The sequence below is a fragment of the Phocoena phocoena genome, chromosome X (assembly GCF_963924675.1).
Source record: "Phocoena phocoena chromosome X, mPhoPho1.1, whole genome shotgun sequence".
NCBI lineage: Eukaryota > Metazoa > Chordata > Mammalia > Artiodactyla > Phocoenidae > Phocoena > Phocoena phocoena.
In genome coordinates, this window is record NC_089240.1 from 63,484,887 (window position 1) to 63,501,253 (window position 16,367).

Here is a 16,367-nt window from a genome sequence, read left to right on the forward strand (position 1 = left end):
TGTATACAGTACTGGTGATTGGAGGGTGGATGCTGTAAATCACAGCGTGCTTTCAACTGGGTCCCACAGTACCTCTCCGAAACAGTTGTAAGTAGATATTTCAGTCATCCACAAAGATGTCAGGGTTAGGAATTTTGCCCACTCGAGTTTCTAGGCTGATTTATAAACGGGCATTTTAAAGAGAAAGTAAGGCCTAAGCCAGGCATAGTTAATATATGCTGGACAGTTAACTTATAAGGAATTCAAAATCAAATGCACCAATAGCGTGAACTGAAGGGAACACTTTGGGGTGGGGTGGGGGAAAGAACAAGAATGGCTTCTGCAAATGACAGGCTCTTCAGTAAGTGGTGTTGGGAAAACTGGACAGCTACATGTAAAAGAATGAAATTAGAACACTCCCTAACACCATACACAAAAATAAGCTCAAAATGGATTAAAGACCTAAATGTAAGGCCAGAAACTATCAAACTCTTTAGAAGAAAACATAGGCAGAACACTGTATGACATAAATCACAGCAAGATCCTTTTTGGCCCACCCCCTAGAGAAATGTAAATAAAAACAAAAATAAACAAATGGGACCGAATGAAACTTCAAAGCTTTTGCACAGCAAAGGAAACCACAAACAAGACGGAAAGACAACCCTCAGAATGGGAGAAAATATTTGCAAATGAAGCAACTGACAAAGGATTAATCTCCAAAATACACAAGCAGCTCATGAAGCTCAATATCAAAAAAACAAACAACTCAATCCAAAAATGGGCAGAAGACCTAAATAGACATTTCTCCAAAGAAGATTGCCAACAAACACATGAAAGGATGCTCAACATCATTAATCATTAGAGAAATGCAAATTAAAACAATGTGATACAATGTCGTATCACCTCACACCGGTCAGAATGGCCATCATCAAAAAATCTATGAACAATAAATGCTGGAGAGGGTGTGGAGAAAAGGGAACCCTCTTGCACTGTTGGTGGAAATGTAAATTGATACAGTCACTATGGAGAACAGTTTGGAGCTTCCTTAAAAAACTACAAATAGAACTACCATACGACCCAGCAATCCCACTACTGGGCATACACCCTGAGAAAACCATACTTCAAAAAGAGACATGTACCACAATATTCATTGCAGCTCTATTTACAATAGCCAGGACCTGGAAGCAACCTAAGTGTCTGTTGATAGATGAATGGATAAAGAAGATGTGGCACATATATACAATGGAATATTACTCAGCCAGAAAAAGAAACGAAATTGAGCTATTTGTAGTGAGGTGGATGGACCTAGAGTCTGTCATAGAGTGAAGTTAAGTCAGAAAAAGAAAAACAAATACCATGTGCTAACACATATATATGGAATCATAAAAAAAATGGTTGTGAAGAACCTAGGGGCAGGACAGGAATAAAGACACAGACATAGAGAATGGACTTGAGGACACGGGGAGGGGGAAGGGTAAGCTGAGACGAAGTGAGAGAGTGGCATGGACATATATACACTACCAAATATAAAATAGATAGCTAGTGGGAAGCAGCCGCATAGCACAGGCAGATCAGGTCTGTGCTTTGTGCCCACCTAGAGGGGTGGGATAGGGAGGGTGGGAGGGAGGGAGACGCAAGAGGGAAGAGATATGGGAACATATGTATAACTGATTCACTTTGTTATACAGCAGAAACTAACACGCCATTGTAAAGTAATTATACTCCAATAAAGATGTTAAAAAAAAAAAGAATGGCTTCTCCAGCTTTTTTTTTTTCCAAGTGATTTTGACTTCAGACTTAAAAAAATAAATAACGGAGAAAGGGCCCAGTCAGTGCCCATATTTGTACAAGGGCTGTTAGATAACATCACTAAATGAAGTTTGGAATATATTTCTATTTAGTAGATTAGGCTGAATGATTTTCCTATTTAAAAATGTAGATGTTACTGGTCCCCACATGTGGAGAAAAAGGATTACCTTGGATGCCAGAGAAGATGGTATTAATTATTAGGGAAGTGTTCTTTTTAATTTGAGCAATAGGGCAGAATTTGGGCTTAGTTGCCAAGTTGGGCTCTCCTTAGGAACAATCCTGTACCTTCGTGCTAACAGAGCCTCAGACACTGTTCCATTCTTTTCCTTCTCCCAGGAAAGGGCAGGGCCAAGACAAAACAGAATGACCAGAATGACTCTTCCGTAATTTTCACCTTTAATCTAGAGGGGCTACACCCAAGATTCTGAAAGAAGCTGGGTGATGTGCTCCTCTGGCTTCTTCCAAGTAAGCAGTCTGACTCACGTGCTAGAGAGAGGTTTGTCACCCATGCTAGAAACTAACATCCATCCTGTACTACTAAGTGGGTTTTCAGATTCTTAAATAAAAAGGCCACAGAAAATATATTCACACAGAAAATGTAAGTAAAGCCAAGCCAAATGAATCAGTTTTTAAAACCTCAATTCCAAAAGCTCTTTCTTCACAGGAGTTAATATTTCACTTCATGTTGCCAAACAAAACAAACTTTCAGCAATGGCATCAGAGAGACTTGGTGTAGGGAAATACTTTCACTGAGGCTGAAGTTTGATCTGGTAGCCTCTGTTCTCATGTTAACTTCCCCCTTCCATTCCAAGAAACTCATTTAAGCATATATATTATCAACACAAAGTAGAAACAGATTGTAAATCCAGGTTAGCAGTTTCTACCCTATGCCAGGAGTATTCAAACGCAGCTTTCAGATTATAGAGCGACTGCTTGAAAATTATTTGTATTATTTTAACATAACTAAGAGAATCCACATTAAACTTTGGGTGCTGGTTCCTGCAATAAGTAAACGTAACAATTGCTATTTATTAGCTGCTACATAATGCTGGAGTTGTGATGGGCTTCCCTAACCTTAATCATAAAAGCCCTCAACCAGCTAAGTAAGGTCTTTTGCTATTGTTAATGGTTAGACTTCAAGCTTTGGTAGGGAGTGTATTCTTTTAACCTCAAAAGGGGAGGAGAAAGATGGTAGTTTTGTAAGCTTGGATAGACACTCTAAGCCACAGCTTTGACATGCAAGTAAAAGCGTGATGCCTATTTAGTTCTAGGGTAGTGTGAGCAGATAGGGTGTGCATATCTACAGGTGAACTTTTAAAACATATCATCATTTGCATCCCACCCACTTTAATCACTCTCTCCCATACTGTTCTAGAACTGTATTGTTCAATATGGTAGCCACTAGCCACTTGTTGCTGAGCATTTGGTGTCCAAAATGAGACATAGTATACGTGTAAAATAGCAGATTTTGAAGACTCAATATGAAAAAAATCCAATGTAAATATCTCTAATAATTTTTATATTGATCACATGTTAAAAGAGTTTTACTTTATTGGGTTAAATAAACATATTAAAATTAATTGCAACTCTTATCTTTATTCCTTTTGTAATGTAGCTGCTAGAGATTTTTAAATTACACGTGACTTGCATTATATTCCCACTGGACAGCACTATTCTAGAATATCTGGTACAGATAGGGGAAACTGAATTTTTTTAAAAGTAGGTACATCACAGTCAGCAACACTGTCCACTGAGAAATTCAGCAATATTTTCAGAGGCTTCGGGTCCCCATCCTGCCAAAAACAAGGGGAAGAGCACCTCGGACCACCACAATGCCTAGCACATAGTGCAAGCACAATACATATTTACCTATTAGCTGAGGAAACAAACTCTAAATTCAGATGAGCCCTTGTTCACTCTGTTACTCCTCACTGCTCCCCTCAAATATCATTTGCATGGGGATGGATAATTATGCTATGTGTATCTTTTAAAGTTTTTGTAATACTTTACTTGTCTCCCCACTGAACGCCTGCTCCTTGTGAGTAGGGATTCTATTTCTCCCTGTGTTTAAATGTTGAATGAGGCGTGATAATCAAAGCACTCACCTAGGCAGCCATTTACTTATCCTAAATCTATTACTTGAACTGCCTTGTTTGTGATTGCTTTCAGAACACACAGTATTTTTCTGAATATGCTTAAGGGTGGCAATCTCCATCCACTGAGAAAAAGATAATTCTTTGAAACAGTCAAGACTCATCTCAAGGATGACAACATGAACAAACTGAAGAGGGCTGCTTCTCTCAGTTGCTCACAAGTTCCAAGTATCTTCTGAGCAAGCATGACATTCTTGGAATGCCTATGGTTGCCCAAGGCAACTTTCAAGGGCATTAACTTGGATGCCAATAAAACTGGCTAGCACACTAAGAAAAAAAGCTACAATTTTTTTCTAGTCATTTCATATTTCAAATCAAGTCATAACTGGGGCCAGGAGCACATTTAATGAGGCTGAGATGACCATTAACATTAAAGATTTCTACAACACATTCCAGCCTCCTTCCAAATTTTTGGAAGTGAAACACCTTGCTACACATAGCGCTAAGGTGTATTTAGTAATGCCCAAAGTGATTTACAGAATTTACAATATATGATCTTTCATCCTTCTCAGACTTGCCCTTTGAGTTTTCCTTGGCAAACTACCAAAAACCAATGTTTATTCTAAGAAATCATACCTCATAAGTAATTACTCTAGGACTTGAGATAAATATTTTAAAAAACAAATTAGGGCCCATATTATGGCAGCAGGATTAAAAAGCACAATGAAAATAAACTCTGGAATCAGAGATCAGACTTGGAAATACTCTGCCACTCATTATGTGACCTTGGGCAAATTACCAAATGCCAGTATCTCAGTCACATCATTTATAAAACAGGGTGGTAATAATAAACCTCAGAATAACTGAGGATTAACTTATAGTACTTAATAAAACACCTGACAGCAATGAGAAAAAAATTAGCTGTTTTTAATATAGCCATTAGTAATCCATTTGCAAGGTCTTAAATTTAAATATTGCCTGAATTCAAAGAAACTGGACCCTAGCTTTCATTTCCTGTTTTTTAAATGACCATTAAGAGTATAGCTATAATCCACTCTGATTTATCAAATCCTCTGTTCTAGGTAATGGTCCTTTTCACTAAATTTCCCTCAACATGATGCCTGTATATTGGCTTACTTTGTTGTCTAGAATGTGAACTATTCAGTGGTGTTGGTGTTCTTGAGTTTCAAAGAATAGAATCATGAACGACACTAAAAGTAAAACCCTGGGAAGGTCATGGGGAAAAGAAGAGCTGACCACACCAACAATCCCGAGCAACTGTGTTCCTATGCCAATGATAGGGCTCTGTAGGCACTAGAGGAAATGAAATGGTAATAAAATTCACCATCAGCTAAATGAATACCAGTACCAAGGGGAACTCACATCCAGGTATCAGAATGTGATGACCTACTTAGAAACAAAGACTCTTAGTGGCTTAGGCAACATGTTTAAGAGATTGGAAGTAGGGATGGAAGACAAAAGCTGTGTCAGCACACATGCACACCTAGACAAGTTTTTGTATTTACAGAGATCAAGCAAGGGAGTGGTCAGGGCAATGGTGAGAATACAAGAAACAGCAAAGATGCACCTACTTAAAATGTCGTTTACACAAATCTTTCCCGGATTCTTATATAGAAAGAGTTTAATCTTTTGTTTTACCACTGAAAGATTAAGCCATTAAATTACATGATACGGAAGTTATATTCCATAAACCAGTACCTGCCCACACTCAGTGAGGGGAATCAAAATCAAGGTTGCACTGTAATTCTACTTGACTCTAAAAACCACATCTGACATTGGTGTGAAGCAACAGAACCTTTATCAGATCCCCCTTTTAAAAGAAAAACCCAAGGAGAGATGATCAAGCACAAATGATCACTTCATGCATTTTATTGATAGTCTATATTTTAAATCTGCAGTATGACATCTTACATAGGGAAAAAGCTTCTTCCTAAAAGATAACTATTAATAATCAAACCAGCTTTAGTATGACTGACCTTTCAAGGTCTTGTTTTGCATTAAACAAGTTAACTTTTAGCAGGTGTAAAGCACTGTACAAAAAAAAAAAAAAAAAGAAAAAAAGAAAAAGGAAACTGGGTACATTCTCAAAATTTAACACAGGGCTTCCCAACCAGGAGTCTGCTGGATAGATATTGGAGAAGGGTGTTATGTTCAGGTTTAAATTGAAAGAAAATGAGAAACCAGATAAAGCAAACCAACCAAATTCACTTCACTTTGTGCTCCTTTCTGCTTTTTTGAAAGTCTCTCCCAGAGGTCAGGAAGCCCTGGTATAACAATCACTTTAGTCTTTACAGAACATACATTTATGTGCTTCATGTTCAAAGACATAAAGGCAGCCTTTGTTACTGTTCCCCCTCCAAATCCCCTCAGGTTATTATAGGCTTCAGAAAGCTTTCCAAAATTGCTGCCCAGTTCTTTATCTGAATCTAAGTAAACATCTATACCAAAGCAGCTCTTCCTGGGAGAAGATAAAACAGGCACAGATACATAACCAGGCCAATTGCGTACCTACTCAACTTGATACCTGATCACATGGCCCTACATCTTTAAAAGCAGCACCAGGGACAAACGGAGCCATCAAGAGGTAAAATCCAAACATTGGACAGTTAAAACACAAATCACTCAGTTAAAAGAACGTTAGCAAAGGGGCACTCAACAGAGTTAAGGCTGGACAGCTGGTTCAGCCATACCTTGGTATTAGGATAAATCTGCAAGATGAGGAACTGATAGAGGAACCCTGAAATAACTAGGCACAGTGGTATGACGGGGTTCACTTTCACTGCATGTCTTTAAGATATCACTCAATCTAAGTAACTATAAAGCAGCTTGGGGGTCTTGAGTAAACAAATCCTAATCAAAAATAAGTATCTCTGAGTGTTGAAGGGTGTGCCTATTTTCTTCAAATTTGAATTAAAATACCTATGTAGACATGAAAATAATCGTAAAACTGATACAAACTTGTTATTCCTTGAGAGTCCAACAGCTCAGTAACAGCTCAATTCTATACTGTATTTTAGATACAAAATGGAGTTACTTAAATCAAGTGAGATTGCTTACTTGTTGGGAATATTAGTATTTTAGAAATGTTCCAGTTAGGAACTCATTTCAGAATGCTAAAAATTGTAAAGGGCAGGTACGTAACTCACAGCTATTTCTTAGTTGCTTATTAAAAATCTGATTTAAAAATAACTGAAATACTAGTTACTTGGATCTTGCACTTTAATTTTCCAAATGAAGCATGTTATAAGTTGACTTACATTTTCAAATGTTTTTTCAAAAGCGCACAATTTACTCGTTAACTCAATGAATTACAACACTGTTACTGAATATTACACATACTGAAGAATTATACTAAGGGGAAAAAAACGCCTGACACTTTAACATGTGCCTTATCAGTCTCTTGCATTACTAAGGTACAGAATACTTTAGAAAGTAGCAATCAGCATAGTCTTATAAGACAACAAAAGTGCCCTGCACACGTGGCTTCTATGTATTTAATATTGGTAATACATTTGACAGGGAAGCCAGTAAGGTAAAACTTAAAAACTCAAATAAGGCAGATTACAAGTATTTTTCGTTCACAAAAGAACAAAGAAATGGGGTGAAGTAAAGGGAGGAATAAAAATATCTTCCATCTTTAAAAGTATCAACAACCACCACAAGGTGCCACTGTATTCTAGCAAGCTGTAAAAATGGCCACTCACCTCCCTATCACATGGGTATTTTGCGAACTGCCAAAAGTTATGGCTGATGCTTGACCCGTTTTATGTCGTGGACATCTGGGAAGCAGGTGATTAAATACAAAGTATATTAAGTGATAACCCTTCATAAATATAATTTGAGACACGGACACTAGGAGATAATACTTGGCACGGAATGAACATGTTTTCCCAGGGAAAAAAAATTACTGAGGTAACACTTATAGCTAATAGTTTCCTAATCTTAAAGTTTGGATGAACTCCAACAATCATGTTTTTAGAGATTTTATACATATATATATATATATATATACACACACATACATATATATATAAAATCCTGGTGCTAAACGTTTTTTGTCGTTGTTAACTGTACAACTGATTACCTATACTCCAACACTAATGTGAACACTTTTCTCAATCCCCACCTCCATCAACACCACTGAGGTATAACTAATGTGTTCTTTTTAGAGCAAATATTCCAAATTAAGAATATGGCTCATCTTCTAGTGTTGCTACAGATAAAGTCTGCAAACTTTAAAGCTAACTTGTTCAATTTTGTTTAGTATTAATAAATCTCAATCATGTCAACTGCTTGGAGTTAAACATAACACCTCAAACGTTTCAGACTAGTAAGTGAATTTTAAAAAATAATCTGAAATATTCAAGGAAATTCCGTTTTTAGTACTTTTCCCTATGCCTTGAACAATGTAATTCCAACATTGTTTTTCTTGTTCCTATTACTGCATGAAGTTCAAACTAGGTCCTCAAGACAGAACCTTTCTGTAATAAAGAAAAAGTGCAAAGATACAAAATGAAATGTAAAGTCTTTTGCAAGAAAATGCTTCCTCAAGAGAACAGGTGTTTGGATGCTGGTGGGAAAAAAGATTTTTGTTCTCCAATGTACATCTGACACCTACAAATGACCTTGTCTTCAATGTCCATACTAGTAAGTACATATTGGTCATGGACCTTGCAAAAAAAAAATCAAGTAGCAAATTCCACTAAAATATTTGCATCCATTCTACACAATCCAATGGAAATTAATGAGTGCTACTGAAAAAGGTTTCCACATGCACATGTCCAATATGTGCATCCTACTGAAGACTAAAAACTTAAAATTCTATTTCCAGTGTTTATGAATAGCTTCAATATCTACATTCATAACCAGCATTCTGCATGAGTTACCTCTTTAATACTTCACAAATGAGTAAAATACATCTTGGGAGGTTAGGAAGGTACCTGTTAATAACTTTCTTTTATGCTTAGAATGTGATGCAGTTGTTTTTAAACTATTTAAAATGAACAGCCCTATATAAGAATGGGACATTTTATACCAAGAGGAAACTGGGTTTGTTTTTAGCCAATCAGGACTACCCTGCAGATCTGAAAACCAAAGAATACACCCTTAGGAAAGGAGACATGGCTCACAAATATAAAGGAATCCTGACTTTTACATGGACAATTTTTTTAAAAAGATAAAATGTATTACATAAGCGCCATAAACAGTAAAATCTGCTTATATTAAAAAAAAATAAGTGAAGCTTTGTTTGGACATTATTTCCTTGCAAGAGCAGTACATATCCTTAGTAAACAACTACCATATTTACAAGTTAATTTCCTTGATACTTAGGTAGGATTGAAAGCCAGAGGAAAATACGAAAGAATGAGCTTTGAAATAATCTTTACAGCTGAGTTGATAACAGTTAAGGTGGCCAGATAATTTCTAAAGCAGACTTGTTTATTTTGTAGAGTATCTGACTATGCCTGGGTAATTAGCTCACTTTGTTAAAGGCCAAGGATGTGTTCAATCTCTCTTTGGGCCCATTATCTTTTCCCAGAAAAACAAAGACAGTCCTCCACAGTCAGACTAATCCTAACCCCAATGAGCCTCAAGAGAAAGTTGGCAAGAGTACTGGGGTTCTTCACAAAGCTTACTAAGGAAACAACATAAAGTGCATATCCCATAGATTTGTGAGTCAGCATCCTCATCTTCAGATATGGGCAGCACATTTAAAAATTTCAAATAACCCAACACGACTCACTTTCCACAAAGAATAAAAATCCCTTAATTATTCACCTTGTCTTTATATGTGAGATGTTAGGTCTGTGTTAGAGAGATAGTAACAAAACATTAAACAAGTGGGCATTGGTACCTTGAATGACAAATCTCAAAAACGATGCAAATTTGAGACTTTCCTATTAGTACACACATCTGCACCAACTTCAATTCCTATGCTAAAAGTGGTTTATAGTCTCTTTCCTCCATCTTTTGCTTTTTGGGTTTTTTTTTTTTGAGGAGCAGACTTGTAAAAAACAGCAGTGTAACTTGTGCTAAGGGGTAGTGGTTTGTTTTCCTTAAACCAAAGCTCTGCCAAATTTGCATCATCTGCTCAAGTAGAATACTGTGTCCAGGATCTCACCATATGAAACCAGTTCACTCACATCTGTATGACTACTGTCTTCATGAAAAGTTTAAGTTCTTCCAAGCAGTTTTCTTTACTCCTCCTGTCTTTCATTTCCTGCCTAAATCCAAGTTAAAATAAACAATTTCCACTGATCTTCAATGCAGTTCAATTCTGCACTCTGTCCTTTCCTCTTTGCATGTCACAGTAGCTGTTCACATACATTAAATATCATAGATATGTTCTGCTCTTACATCTACACACTTACAAAAGCAGCTTTGTACTTTGTTTGGTGTGTTTTTTACTATGTTGGCTCACAAAAAGCAGTTTTTTCATTTCTAAGCATGGTACTTTACAATTTTTAATGCATTAATACAACAGTGCATTGGAAAAGTACTGAGCCTCTACAAAATAGCTTTACATTTTTAAACAAATGAATGTGATTTTTTTTCACTTACACAAGCATAGGCTTTTTTTTTTAATATTTCCACAAGATAAATATCTCAATTAAACTATAAGCTCACTCTACAGTGTGCCACAGTGATGGGCTTAGGAGACAGTTATACACTTAGAAGATCCTAACCTTAGTGTTATTTACACTGACATGTCCAATAATATCACCTTGTCTGAAAGGTGAACAAATGATATTCAGAATGTAGGTGAATTTGTGCCAACTAATAACTGGGAACAGTATAGCTTTAAGCAATCACTTAGGAAACATGTACTGTAACTTAGTCTAAACTGGGAATTTCCTTCATCCCTCTTTCCTATGGCATAGGAAACTTTAAAGATCAACATGAAACAGATAAGAGCCATTGCTAAGGCAGATCTTTTAAGATAACAAAGGAGAAACTGACAACTATATATGATAAATCATCAGTAATAACAATTACTGATACTGAAATCAGATTTTTATGTCCTAAAACGTTGCTTTTTAAATATTTCCTTTTATTCTGGAACAGAAATTAGAGGAAGGACAATGATTCATTCAGAAAGCAATGACTCAATTCAGGTTGCTACTTTACACTTAAGCACCACTCAAAAAGTGGACATAAAGCAAGTGATTCCTGTTTGCCCATCACTATACCAGCTACATAGCTGAGAGTTCAGACCTTAATCACACAACGCTTTCTCTGTTACCAGAAGCTAAGACTGCTCTGCGACATATAGGACAAGTAGAATTCTCAGATAACCAGCGATCGATGCAGTGGACATGGTACTCATGGGAACAAGGTAGTTTACGAAGTTTGTTGCCTTCTGTGTATTCTGTAATGCAAACACTACAGGTTTTTAATGCATCGTTTTCACCAAAACTTCTCATTGCCAAGTTGTCAATCTGTTCTTTGGTGAGTCCTCTAGGTTGGTCATCATCATCCTCATTTAAGAGGAAAAACTGAGCCAGACTAAGGAAGGGCAAAGAGCCACTTTCATCAAATGTTACTGGGGCCCTGTGTCGACCCTCTCGCCTGGCACCTGATGAGCCTGATGATGAGCTTCCTTCATTACTGCCTTCAAATACCTCTGAGCTAGTCTCTGAACTTTCACCACTGGAACTGGAACTAGGACTGGAACTGGAACTAGAACTGGAACTAGAACTGGAACTTGAACTGGAACTCGAACCGGAACTGCTACTACCACCAGAACCCCCTCTTCCATTCCGTGACTCTGACCTTTCCATATTTCGACTTGAGACTGAGCCACTAGGCTCTGAATCACTATCACTGTACATAAAGTAGCTTAACTCACCAAAACCTGTCATTATCTGCCTTAACATGGTCTGAATTGCAACAGATGTAGTCTCACTTAAACCAGTATTTAAGATTCTACGAATCGGAATTCTGATGGTACTGACATAGGTTCGCACACCTGCTCGCTCAGAACGTGAAAACGTACGCCTAAAACCTCCTCGTTCACTTTCATAAGTGACGGTGTTATTTGGCGTCTGAGACCTTGACCGAGTTCTGCTAGCTATGCTATCTCTCTGCCGATATTCTCCAGGACGAACTCTTCTTACTTGAAGATCAAGGACTATGGTTGGAGGTCTCTGGCCTGATCCTGTAGATTCACCATTGCCAGTTGTATCTGAAGACCCTGCTCCTTGTGAGGCATTTCTGGTTCCAGAAGCTGCAAAGAGACCTCTACTTAGCAAGTCAGGCCCACTTATTTGCTGTCTCAATGTCACGTGGTGCCGGGTTCTAGAACTTCCCTCAGTTTCATTTACCAAAGGATGCTCAAAAGTCTGAGATGAGATACTATGATGAGATCTTCGTGGAATTTCACTCATTGGATGCAGAGGTGATCTACTTCTTTCAGCTCGTGCTCGGGTTCTCCGATGGTCTGGGCTCCTACTTCTTGCCCTTCTCTGACCTCTGGTAGGTGGGGCTTCTCCTGTTAATGATTCAGTTGAATTTCGTTCTGATCTGGGTGGCCTTGCAGATGTTGATTCAGATCGTGGATTTTCCACTTGCCTTTGGCTGTTGTTGTCCATACTTTCTCCACTAGAACGTCTTGCAGATAGCTCATTTTCATTCTCTGGATTTTGGCTCCCATTATTACGGTTAACATTGATCTCTAAACTGAATCTGAAATCACCACTGTTTGGATTAGTCCGGCTCACTGCTCTCCAAGATTGGTTTCCTCTTTGCCCACTTCTTGTCGTATTTCCAGTTTGTCTGACGGAGTTAAGCCAGTCTATTATAGAGTCACCATTAGACACATCATCTGAAGAGTCTCCACCTGTTTTTAAAAAAGGGAGGGGAGAGAGGGAGAAAAAGGAACTATTAAAATTAGGAAATTATATAAGAGTACTCAGAAACTTCATATTAGAAAAAAAGAACAAAGATTCTGAACAGATTTCACATTTACAGGTTTTTGTAAACCATACTACATTGATTTGCAGTAAAAGCAGGAAAGTTTCAATTCCATTTTAAAAGAGCAAGCTAATCGTAGAGAAATTTACGGATTTTTCTTTTTAAAAAGGGAATTGGGAAGAAGTCTATTTTTAGCACTTCATCATATACAGAGCCTAACATACCACTGTGGGCTGTCAGATGACAACATTTTTTCAGTCCACTGCCAACACTAATGTAATCAAACAAGGTAAACACCAGTTAAGGTACAGGGCTAATATTTTAGTTCAAATTACATTTTTTTGTCAAATTTTCATTAGCCTACATTTCTTTAGGCTCTTGACTTAAGTGCCTTTAATAATATGGGACATTTAAAAATACAAGACTGCTGGGGCTTCCCTGGTGGCGCAGTGGTTGAGAGTCCGCCTGCCGATGCAGGGGACACGGGTTCGTGCCCCGGTCCGGGAAAATCCCACATGCCGCGGAGCGGCTGGGCCCGTGAGCCATGGCCGCTGAGCCTGTGCGTCCGGAGCCTATGCTCCACGACGGGAGAGGCCACAACAGTGAGAGGCCCGCGTACCGCAAAAAAAAAAAAAAAAAAAAAAAAAAAAAAAAAAAAAAAAAAAATACAAGACTGCTTTAGTCACTGCAAAAATATAAACGAGATTTACAGGTTTAAAAGTATTTGAATACTTCTTCACATTACCAAGATCTTAAATTAACATGAAATTGGAGATCAGACCAAGTAAACAGTCTGAACCTAGCACAGTACATATAATGGCACATTCGAGAACCTAACTGTTAATCATGGCTTCTTATGTTAGTCAAATTCCCTATTTCACATTGAGGGAGAAACACCAGACCCCAGGTAAGAGCAAGATTTCTCAACAGTGGGACTATTTATATTTTGAGCCAGATAATTCTTTGTTGTGGGGGCTGTGCTGTGCATTTTAGGATGTTTAGCAGCATCCCTGACCTCCACCCACTAGATACCAATAGCAAACCCCCAGTCATGACAACCAAAAATGTCTCCAGGCATTGCCAATGTCCCCTAGGGGGGCAAAATTATACCCCATTGAGAACCATCAGATTAGAGAATGCAACATGTCTTTCTGCTGGTGAGGAACTCATGTTTATAAGGAAGGAATAATACAGTAGGTAGGGGGAAATTTCAATGGAGGTGGAAAATCAAGAAAAAAATCACATTTAAAATAGGCCATTCCTCACTATGCTCCAATTAACACAAAAAACCCAAAGGTGAAGCAGAAAAAAGAAGTTAACATTCTCACCAAATATCAAGGAAATGCCAGTTGTTTTTATGAGCAGTTACTTAGCACCAAATTAATTTGTGCCATTGCTAGATTATCTTTGGCTGACATTTATCGTTAGGAAGCTCCTTATCCATTCTATCCTCCACCCCCAAGCAAAATTTACCTCTATTTTCATCTGAGTTTTGTGGTGGTGGGCCCTCTTTAATTTGTTGTAGTCTTCTCAGCAACTCTTCCTCAGTACTTTCACCTAAAATAGTTTAAAATGTTTGCCAAATTATGAATAAAAAACAATGACTTATCCATCTGAGATAACAACCAGAGAGTGAGTAGGAAACCTGGGTAAAATTCACCGATTTGAGAGCATGACATTACAACTTATATTTATTCACATTTCTTTCCAGTTTACAAAATGCTTTTGCATACAGTATCTCATTGTTTAAAACTGCAACTCTGGGAGGTAGTATTATCTGCAGTTTAAAACAATGAAACAGACTGAGTGAGAGACTGATGTGTTAATTAATATATGGCAGGGCGAGAATGCCAACTTTGGCATTCTGACTCAAGTCTGGTACTGCTGCCTCAAAATGCACTCTCTCTTTTAAGAGCCATGCTTACTAACACCTTACCTTTTAAAATTTAAGGAATCACTCAAAGGTTAATAGAATTAACAAGAAACAAGGAGGAAGGGAGATAATGAATTTTAACTAGCTTCAAATGGGCCCTAATCAGGCAAAGGAGAATAACCAAGCACAAAGTTCTGAATAAGGGACTATTTTACCCAAGGCTAGCTTTGATTGATTATGACAGAGTAAGTCTCTCCTAAGAACTGAAGTTCCCATTAGCTCCTCAAGACTACTAATGTCTAGTAAGTTATATAAAGATAAATAACAAAAAGATTTTTCAGGTCCACTCTCTTGAATTTAGCTCATTATAAATTCGTAATATAATTCCTAACTAAAAAACCTGACATAGGATAATTCCAAATACGAGTGAACAAATCATGTAATAAGTACAGCAGTTAATGTCACTCTACATCCTTTGTATTAAAATCATACTTCAAAACGGCTACAGAAACTTAAAATACAGGTTTCCTTTTTTTTTTAAGACCAGCAATTTACATATATAAATCCTTAAACTAAACATTGCATACCTGGGGTGCCTAGCAAATTGTTATCCCTCATAAGCCTATAATCTTCTTCACTGAGGTTATTTACAAATTGATAGAAAGCTTCTTCCCGATCCAATCGGTCCATCTGACTTCTGCGCTGTGCTGCAGACTGATCACCGCTTCCTTTATCGTTAGAATCTGAGCTTTCCATCTTGATGAACAAGTGGAAAATTATCTAAAAGGAGAAAGGAGATCAATCTTGAAAACAGAAGTCAGTATGTATTCTATAGAACAGTTTTAGTTATGGGAAAATCCAGAATGCAGGTCCAGACGTGGATTTTAAGACCTCATATAAATGAAATTTCATAACAGAAAAACTCCTGAAAAGCACTGTTATACTACGAAAAGACTAGGTCAGGGGTTGGCAAACTATGGCCCATGGGCCAAATGTAGCCCTGGTGCCTATTTTTTTCTCCTTGAGATCTAAGAATGATTTTTACACCTTTAAATGTTTTTTTAAGAGAATATTCTGTGATGTGTGAAAATTATATGAAATCCAAATTTCAGTGTTTAAGTTTTATTGGAATACAGCCATACACATTCACTTATTTTCTATGGCTGCTTCATGCTATAATGGCAGAGCTGAGTAGTTGTGACCAAGACTGTATGTAGCACTCTCACTGCTTTGCACTGGCGATCTGTGCATTGTAAGTTGCAGTGATGCAATTATAACTTGACAGCATTTCAAGTGCCATGCTTATCACCACACTGTGATATTTTTTTAATTACCAATGCACACTCATCATATTAAATGAAGAGAAAATGGACTTCAAATGCCTAAAGTGCAGTGGAGTATGGATTATTTTGTTATTAGATGGCAAAGGTTATATTTATAATGCAACAGCACTAAAACTGTGCTAAAATAATAAAATATACATTAATATTATCAGACTAAATAAGCATTCATCACAATATTCCCAATTCACAGGAAAACTACAGTCTGAAAAATTAAAAAATTTAAAACAAAGTATCTCATCACAAAATATTTCCCCACAAAAGTAAAAAATGAGGCTTCAACCAGAGTAAGTTTCCAAGTGGCTCATTTGTTGGCTAAGCAAGCAAAGCCATTTGTCA

The 16,367-nt window shown here is 37.4% G+C and overlaps 1 protein-coding gene across 1 annotated transcript; it reads right to left on the minus strand.

Moving 5' to 3' along the window:
* Positions 1-11,122: 11,122 nt before the first annotated feature.
* RLIM (ring finger protein, LIM domain interacting) lies at positions 11,123-15,444 on the minus strand. The gene is made up of 3 exons (XM_065901251.1): positions 15,276-15,444; positions 14,289-14,372; positions 11,123-12,741 (listed from the first exon to the last, which is right to left on the minus strand). Exons 1-3 carry the CDS (start codon positions 15,442-15,444, stop codon positions 11,123-11,125), a joined length of 1,872 nt encoding a protein of 623 aa, XP_065757323.1.
* Positions 15,445-16,367: the final 923 nt, after the last annotated feature.

Coding starts and splice junctions, on each gene's coding strand:
- RLIM (XM_065901251.1), bottom strand. CDS start 15,444: ATGGAAAGCTCAGATTCTAACGATAAAGGAAGCGGTGATCAGTCTGCA. Junction 14,373..15,275: donor CAATTTGCTAGGCACCCCAG/GTATGCAATGTT, acceptor AAACTATTTTAG/GTGAAAGTACTGAGGAAGAG. Junction 12,742..14,288: donor AAACTCAGATGAAAATAGAG/GTAAATTTTGCT, acceptor TTTTAAAAACAG/GTGGAGACTCTTCAGATGAT.